This window comes from Oncorhynchus tshawytscha, linkage group LG14 (genome assembly GCF_018296145.1).
Source record: "Oncorhynchus tshawytscha isolate Ot180627B linkage group LG14, Otsh_v2.0, whole genome shotgun sequence".
NCBI classification, from domain to species: domain Eukaryota; kingdom Metazoa; phylum Chordata; class Actinopteri; order Salmoniformes; family Salmonidae; genus Oncorhynchus; species Oncorhynchus tshawytscha.
Genome location: NC_056442.1, coordinates 27,577,343 through 27,586,712, shown reverse-complemented (window position 1 = coordinate 27,586,712; position 9,370 = coordinate 27,577,343). Strand labels below are relative to the sequence as shown.

Genomic DNA, 9,370 nt, shown 5'->3' with positions numbered 1-9,370 from the left:
ATGGATTTATTGATCTCAAAAGATAAAGATACATTCAGTTTCTACAGCAAGAGAGTTGAATTGTGTGCTTTTTAATGCCAACGATTTAACACTAGGGTACCACTATGCAGATAAAACCTGACTAACCAGATTCACGTACAAATTAGACACTACAAACCTTCTCTGTCTTTCTGATAGTAGTAAAAATGAAATGATAGAGAGCAGTCTTTCTACCCCAAGGTGCAGCAGTTCAAGAATCTACAATATGTACAGCTATCCATGATAAACAATTCTCAAAGAACATGAAGAACGACAGATTACTTACATAAGAACGACAGATAACAATGAAGAATGACAGGTAACTTAAGCAGAGTTCAAAGTTACAACAGAAGTAGACAGCGTTGGCCGATGTAAACGACAACTATGTTCATCTGGGTCCGTATTCACAAAGCATCTCAGATTAGGAGGGCTGATATAGGATCCGTTTGGTATGATTACCAGAACCACGGGGGGATCTGATCCTAGATCAGCATTCCTGCTTTGAGACACATTGTGAATACAGGCTCTGGGCAACTGTCAAGCATAGTAGTGCACACCTATGTTGCTGTCAGCAAATCCCAACTGGAATGATGGCTGCTGTCTGACAGTCTCTTCAAGATAGCTACTGTACATTAAAACATCATCTGGTGTCTTTGAGTTCGATTGGTTGAGGGAATGTGGTACAGTGTTCTATTGGTGCCTTGTTGTGTGTGTGTTTGTGTGTGTGTGTGTGTGTGTGTTTATGTTTAATAAATACATAATTTATAAAGTAACACATCAGATTGTGAAAATGTAATGTATAGGATATATAACAACTAAAGGAATACAAATTCTGCAGGCTAGAATCTCAGATGGCTGATTTGTTTGCACTAAATAAATAAGGCCTACACCCCAAACTGATGCTGGGTTTTCCATGGGTTCGTCTAACTAGGGACCGTGCATCAGAAAATGAGAAACATGCTTATCTTATTAAAGGGAGACATGTCTGCTCACTGCAGCCTAATGAAAGTCCTCAGTCCCATAAGGTGTGTATAATGTCACGGGGTGTGGTGTTTCTTTTAGCCTGGAAGCCCGACCTGTTTGGGCTTCAGCCAGATCTTCTACTCCTCGTTGTCCATTGACCATAGGAGTTGGTAACACAGCACAAACTAATCTGGGACCTTCTATCCTAGTAGCCAGACTTCTAGCGTTCCTTGTCATGGCTTACATCACAATTAACAAAAGAGGAATTGGCTAAAGCACAAACAGATCTGGCTACCAGGCTAGTTTTTTTTTCATGATTCGTACTCCGTGTGCTGGGAATCACTAGGCTTGATGGTGGGGTTTGATGCATGGGGGGGTACACACAGTTGGGGACATTGGCTGGTGTGTGTGTGTTTGTGTAGATGGGGGGGTGTTGGCAGAGCCTAGTGGGTTTCTAGTAGCCAGTCGAAAAGACTGGACAGAGAGCTGCCTCCGTCCTCCTCCTGGTGGAGTTTACAGAACTGGATCACAGCGTTGAAGAGATCTCCGATCCTCCATGCCTTCTGAGACACCAGCTGCAACACCCTCTGGAACTGAGACATCACACTCAGCCAGATTACCATGCTCCTTGTGCACTACACGAGACATGCACATAACAAAGTACAATACACACACGCGTAGGGGCATAATCAGAGTCTGTGTACCTGCATGTGCTGTGCTGCACCCACCTTGGACGTCCTCTCCTTACACTTCCTGAAGTAGACGGCATGCAGGCCCAGCTCGGAGGCGGCGATCCACTGCAGGGCCAAGCGCAGCTCTGAGTCCACACACTCTGGATCCAAGTCACAGTTGACCACCAGAAGCTCCCTGTGGCTGCTACTGCCCCCTACTGTCCACAGGGAGCTGCCCTCTGCAACACACAGGAAATACATCACGCCCACTTTCTGTATACATCAAGCTCACTTTGTGTAGTGTCAGTGCCAAAGCTACGCCGAGGTCCGATGGAACATTGGATGGATTTGGCACTAAATAGGTTCAAGTTGGGTTGGGTATAGAGGGCTTGATACCATCAATGTTGGGAAGTAGTGAAATACATTTAGTTCAACTATTTAAATACATTTTTCAGTAGCTTGGTGGTAGTTAAACTCAATTAAAATCTTGGTAGTGGTTTTAGTAGTTAATTACTTTGCCATTTAGTGGTGTAGCTAACTACTGGAACTAAACACTACTTTTTTTGCACAAATAAAATACGGGTGAAGTAGGCAAGAATTTACTTTCGTTTTTGGCATCAGACCTGCCTAATTCTAACTTGAAACACTTCTTGTGTGCCTCATTCTCACTTTTTGTGTTTAAAAGGCTAAATTACACATGATGTTAACATCTGACTCCAGAGTGAACAGTTATTGCCATTTTTATTTATTTTTCTGCAATTTGTTCTTGCAATTTAACATGTCAGATTTAGATATATAGTACCGGTCATACGTTTGGATACACTTACTCATTCAAGGGTTTTTCTTAATTTTTACTATTTTCTACATTGTAGAATAATAGTGAAGACATCAAAACTATGAAACAACACATGGAATCATGTAATAACCAAAAAGTGTCAAACAAATTCAAAATATATTTTAGATTTGAGATTCTTCAAAGTAGCCACCCTTTGCCTTGATGACAGGTTTGCATTCTCTCAACCAGCATCATGAGGTAGTCACCTGGAATGCATTTCAATTAACAGTTGTGGCTTGTTAACTTGTTATTTTGTGGAATTATTACTTTAAAGACATGAAGGTCAGTCAATGCGGAAAATGTCAAGAACTTTCAAAGTTTCTTCAAGTGCAGTCGCAAAAACCATCAAGCACTATGATGAAACTGGCTCTCATGAAGACCGCCACAGGAAATGAAGACCCAGAGTTACATCTGCTGCAAAGGATAAGTTCATTAGAGTTACCAGCCTCAGAAATCAGCAATTAACTGCACCTCAGATTGCACCTCACAGAGTTCAAGTAATAGACATCTCAACATCAACTGTTCAGAGGAGACGTGCATGAATCAGGCCTTCATGGTCAAATTGCTGCAAAGAAACCACTACTAAAGGACACCAATAATAAGAAGAGACTTGCTTGGGCTAAGAAACATGGGAAATGGACATTAGACCGGTGGAAAACTGTCCTTTGGTCTGCAGAGTCCAAATTTGACATTTTTGGTTCCAACAGCCGTGTCTTTATGAGACGCAGAGTAGGTGAACGGATGATCTCCGTATTTACTGGTTTGCACCGTGAAGCATGGAGGAGGAGGTGTGATGGTGACACTGTCAGTGATTTATTTAGATTTCATGGAATTCAAGGCACACTTAACCATCATGGCTATCCCAGCATTCTGCAGCAATAACCCATCCCATCTGGTTTGTGCTTAGTGGGAATATAATTTGTTTTTCAACAGGACAATGACCCAACACACCTCCAGGCTGTGTAAGGGTTATTTGACCAAGAAGGAGAGTGATGGAGTGCTGCATCAGATGACCTGGCCTCCACAATCACCCGACCTCAACCCAATTGAGATGGTTTGGGATGAAAAACAGCCAACAAGTGCTCAGCATATGTGGGAACTCCTTCAATACGGTTGGAAAAGCATTCCAGGTGACTACCTCATGAAGCTGGTTGAGAGAATGAAGCTGTCATCAAGGCAAAGGGGGGCTACATTGAAAAATCTCAAATATATTTAGTTTCTTTAACACTTTTTTGGTTACTACATGATTCCATATGTGTTATTTCATAGTTTTGATGTCTTCACTATAATTTTACAATGTAAAAAATAGTAAAAATAAAGAAAACTCCTTGAATGAGTAGGTGTGTCCAAACTTTTGACTGGTACTGCAATTTCTCATGAAGTAGTTAAGGGATGTAGTGAATTACTTTTTTCTAAGTCACTTTAGTTAAGTAATATTATATACTATATTTTTATTAAGGGTAACTTTAGTGAAGTTTAACGTCTTCCAGTGTGAAGTAATTTGTAGCTTGGTAAACTTTATTTTCAGTGTAGTTTCCCCAACACTGGCTACAATGCCGCTATATTGACCTAAAATGTTTAACTGGCACCACAGCAGAGATAAAGCAGTGATATATTTACAATTTCGACATTTGAGTTAGAATATTCATAGAACTCTGAGTGTGTAGAGATCTTACAGTGAAGAGGTTGTGAAGAGGCTGAATAGAAGTTATCGCGAAGACAAACGAGAACAAAGATAAGACAGTAGGGGAGACAGAGAGAGTTGAGTTTCCTGTGTGACAGATATAGACAGTAATGACATTGAAATGAGACAGTTTGATGTAGTGTGTGTGTGTGTGTGTGTGTAAGACAAGGTGACACTACTCACCATTTACGTTCTCCTTGCTCTCCCTTAGGTGACCCTTGTCTGCCTCCTCACTGAGAACAGAGAACATGACCATTAAGACAATACAGTAGGTCGCGTTCTGATTTTTTCACATTCTACCGTTAGGCCAGATTTACTAAGCATCAGTTTTTTTTCAGTAAGGGATAACTCTAAACACAAAGGAAGAAAAAGGAAAATGTCCTATTTTTCACCTTTCTGTCAATCTTAATCGTTCTCCTTACCTATTTGTTCTGTCCTGAATGTTTCATTTCCTTAACATTTTGGGGGGTGCAAACACTTATTTAATCTAGCACTGGGCATGAATTTACTTACTCCCTGTCATGGATTTAAAAACACTTAATTACACCACATTTCCTACATCGGTTGATCTCTTCATGAGGTGGTGAACAAGTACACACTTCATAAACAGGGTAGAGACTAGAGAGAATCAGACTGGAGCCTATGAGACTGCATTCTCCTGTTCAAAGGGCCTTATTTAAAGCCTCAGTGCTGTGTTGTAGGAGTATAGCCTGCACGTTGTAGGAGTGTTTTCATGTTGTTAGGAGTTACGAGTTACCTGTTCACTGTGCTCTGACTGGGGATGTCAGACAAGCCCTCCAAGTCTGCCAGACCCAGGCTAGACGTGCTGCTGTTCCCGTTCCTGCAAATCCAAACAGAACCAAAACTCACATCCTGTCTCTTGAAATGTGACACAATCAGTGACTTGTGAAAGGAACAACAAGGAGCTGCAGTGAAGCGAGCGACGTTGTTCATTAGCTGGTGATTAACATAGAAACAGCAGCTGCAGCTGAGCAGAGTGGCTGGGCTGGCAGAGAGAACCTGACTGGCAATTGGCCCTTCCGTGTGAAGATGGGGGATGTGGAACGATTGAGAAGTCGGGCGGAGTGGGCGACCATGTCCAGTGTCAGCAGCGGAGTTAATCGGGGATGAGGTGGTCAGGTGGAGAGGAAGGCAACAGCGACCAGGTGTTTGTTTCTGCCACAGCTGTCTGCACTGGCAGATTAAAGCAGCGCACATTTCATCCCCATTACTGTCAAGCTGAAGTCAGCCAGCCACACAGCCCCCCTCCTGGTCTTCTGGAGCCTACAACTGTATCCATCCCACTCTTTTATCTATCCCCTGGTCTCATTTCTACTGGCTTAGAGGAATGGCAGTAATAGACTTGCTACCTCAGTCTTTTGGCTTGGCTGCGTGTCAGTATGAGACTAGCTTGTGGAACTGAGGAATGGCACTAGCTGAAGCAGGGAATGATAAAGCTAATGTTCTGTGGGCGTTTGATACGTGAAAAGCAGTGTGACATCATACCTATGCTAGCGCGGCTGCAGCCCCACTCTCTCTAACTATATTTCAGCGCCACACCACGCTTGTTAAGGAGTAGGGCTGAGTGCACTAGGTGAGCTCTCTGCCAGTGAGCGGAAAGCCCCCGGGCAGACAGCTATTCCACTGCAGCAACAAAGGCCGAAGACTGGCACAGGACAGCAAAGAGTGAGCAGCAATGGGCTGATGAGAGGGCGACGGACGGCGAGGGCGGTAGTAGCGGTAGGAGTGCTAGGAGCGGTGCATGATAGGACGGAGCAGTGGTTGGTTGCTACGGTTACTGACCCCTCGCTCAGCTGGATAAAACTACTGGTCTCCTCGTGGGGGTCGTCATCAGGGGCGATCTGGGACCAGCTTTCTGAGCTGTCCTCACTGCTAGCACTCAGAGAGCGCTTGTTTCGTTCATCTACAGCGGGTACCGCAGCGGGCGCAGAGGGCACTGCCGTCTTGTCTCTCTCAAAGCTGGGGAGAGCAAACAGCAGGGTCAACCACTGTATACACTCTTAGAAAAAAATTGTCCTTAAAGTGTTCTAGCAGGCTGTACCTGTAGGAACCTTTTATGGTTCTAGTTAGCCATTTTTTTTCTAAGAGTGTACATACAGTGGCTTGCGAAAGTATTCACCCCCCTTGTTTGTGTCACAAGAAAAAAATATTTTACATCTTCAAAGTGGTAGGCATGTTGTGTAAATAAAATGATACAAACCCCCCCCCAAAAAATATATTTTAATTTAATTGTAAGGCAACAAAATATAAAAAATGCCAAGAAATAAGACAAAAAAACAGAACTTGAGTGTGCATAACTATTCACCCGCCCCAAAGTCAATACTTTGTTAGAGACACCTTTTGCAGCAATTACAGCTGCAAGTCTCTTGGGGTATAAGTTTGGTACATCTAGCCACTGGGATTTTTGTCCATTCTTCAAGGCAAAACTGTTCCAGCTCCTTCAAGTTGGATGGGTTCCGCTGGTGTACAGCAATCTTTAAGTCATACCACAGATTTGAAATTGGATTGAGGTCTGGGCTTTGACAAGGCCATTCCAAGACATTTAAATGTTTCCCCTTAAACCACTCGAGTGTTGCTTTAGCAGTATGCTTAAGGTCATTGTCCTGCTGGAAGGTGAACCTCTGTCCCAGTATCAAATCTGTGGAAGACTGAAACAGGTTTCCCTCAAGAATTTCCCTGTATTGAATGCCATCCATCATTCCTTCAATTCTGATCAGTTTCCCAGTTCCTGGTGATGAAAAACATCCCTACAGGATGATGCTGTTATTCTCGGGGGGATGGGAGGTGTTGGGTTTGCACCAGACATAGCGTTTTCCTTGATGGCCAAAAAGCTACATTTTAGTCTCATCTGACCAGAGTACCTTCTTCCATATGTCTCCCACATGCTTTTTGGCAAACACCAAACTTGTTTGCTTATTTTTTCTTTAAGACATTTTTCTGGCCACTTCCGTAAAGCCCAGCTCTGTGGAGTGTATGGCTTAAAGTGGTCCTATGGACAGACACTCCAATCTCCGCTGTGCGGCTTTGCAGCTCCTTTAGGGTTATCTTTGGTCTCTTTGTTGTTTGGTGGTGTCCCTTGCTTAGTGGTGATGCAGACTGGGGCCTTTCAGTACAGGTGTATATATACTGAGATCATGTGACAGATCATGTGACACTTAGAATACACACAGGTGGACTTTATTGAACTAATTATGTAACTTCTGAAGGTAATTGGCTGCACCAGATCTTATTTAGGGGCTTCATAGCAAAAGGGGTGAATACATATGCACACACCACTTTTCCGTTGTTTATTTTTGGGAATTCTTTGAAACGAGTTATTTTTTTCATTTCACTTCACCAATTTTGACTATTTTGGGGAAGTCCATTACATTAAATCCAAATAAAAATCCATTTAAATGACAGGTTGTAATGCAACAAAATAGGAAAAACGCCAAGGGGGATGAATACTTTTGCAAGGCAAAGGCACTGTATGGTGTGATGGGTTTGGGAGACTGGGAGGAGCTCAACCCCTCTGATTTGAACTTCCCCCTCATTGGTTGATTTGGTTCCATATTTTTTTCTTTGGATACAGATTGTAAAATTATTGATTATAGAATGCAGTTTTTTTTCAAGTGTGCTATGTACTGTGACTATACACATTTTACATTTGTGTTGGGCCGATGATACTTGCTCGTCACATATTACATACAACCCCCCCACCACCACAACCAAGTATTGGCCTTTTTAAAATCTTTGCCCCTTTTATAGAGGGTGGATAACCCAGGTCCTTTAGTGTGTAAAGGATGTTTTGTATTTGTACCTATCCAAATTAACCATAAATAAATAATGAAATGAAAGGCTGTAGTGTTGGCTGGTTTTTTAATGCAACAGAGCAACTGATGAATTTAAATCCTGATTAGATGATTGAAAGCTGCCAGATTCCCATAGTGGGTTAAGGTGTTGTTTGTCAATGTCAATGAACCTCACATTACCAAAAGGGAAAGACTCACCTGGCGATCTGTTCAACATCTGCCCTGGTCGTCTCCCCCTGTCTGGGACAGGTACCCCGACCCCACTCCCCCCTCTCTCCCGAGCTTTTGCTCGCCTCCGGCACACAGGCACTGTTGGGGCGAGTGACTCTGAACTTACAATGGCTAAACCCAAGTCGTTATATATTTTTTCTTGTGCATTTTGCTATTTGCTATTTGCCTCATGACTTCTGCATGCTTTGTTGACTATGAACATTCTTGTTTACCCAACCGTGGGACAGACTATGTTTGTTCCCACACTCAGGACTCTGACTCTCTATTGGTTACACAGACTTTTGGCCTCCCATCCTATTCTAACCACCTCTCGCCGGCTTTGTATTCATGTCACCTGATGAAATTGCTGTATAATATGATCTTGTTGCCATCTGATGCACATTCAGATGTCATAAATCAACACTGCAGAGCTCTCCCTGTCCTCTGTCGTGCCTTGATTGTATTACTGTTGATATCTGGAAATATGCATGTACACCCTGGCCCATCTACTGTTTCAGGCCCCAATTCTGATTTGTGCTCTGATATCGGTTTCACGGATTTCTGCTCTCGTAAAAGCCTGTGTTTTCTGCACGTTAACACTGGAAGCTTATTACCTCAAATGAAAGTGTGGGTTCACAGCTCCAATTCAGGATGTGTTGGTCATTACTGAGATGTGGTTAAAAAAGAGTGTTTTGAATACTGATGTTAACCTTTCTGGTTATAACCTTTTTCGGCAAGACAGATCTTCCAAAGGTGATGGAGTGGCAATCTTTACCAAGGAACACTTTCAGTGCTCAGTTGTCTCCACCAAGGCTGTCCCCAAACAATTTGATTTGCTTGTTTTTGTTGACTGCTGGGTGTTATCATCCTCCATCAGCACCGGCCTGTACCCTACCTGCCCTAAACTCTCTCCTGGCCCCTTACACTAAGTCTGAATTTGTCCTGCTAGGTGACCTAAACTCGGACATGCTTAAACCACCTGATCAAGTCCTAAAGCAATGGGACTCTCTAAATCTTTCTCAGATTATTACCAATCCCACAAGGTAGGACTCCAAACACCCAGAAAAGGCTACTTTTCTCGATGTTATCCTCACAAATAGTCCTGATAGGTATCAGCCTCAAGGCTCGATCCTAGGCCCCACACTCTTCTCAATGTACATCAACAACATAGCTCAGG

General features: G+C 43.0%; 1 protein-coding gene across 4 annotated transcripts in view; it reads right to left on the bottom strand.

The window, feature by feature from the left end:
• Positions 1-7: 7 nt before the first annotated feature.
• sphkap (SPHK1 interactor, AKAP domain containing) overlaps positions 8-9,370 on the bottom strand; it is a 56,237-nt gene continuing 46,874 nt past the window's right edge. Inside the window, exons 8-12 of one of the 4 annotated variants that reach the window (XM_024444835.2) lie at positions 5,975-6,151; positions 4,929-5,012; positions 4,355-4,404; positions 1,686-1,891; positions 8-1,574 (exon numbers count right to left, since the gene is read on the bottom strand). In XM_024444835.2, coding sequence (XP_024300603.1) covers positions 1,425-1,574; positions 1,686-1,891; positions 4,355-4,404; positions 4,929-5,012; positions 5,975-6,151 — 667 coding nt within the window. In that variant the 3' untranslated portion in view covers positions 8-1,424. The remainder of the gene's footprint in view (positions 1,575-1,685; positions 1,892-4,354; positions 4,405-4,928; positions 5,013-5,974; positions 6,152-9,370) is intronic. The other 3 variants (XM_024444837.2, XM_024444836.2, XM_024444838.2) reach the window with 3 other exon arrangements.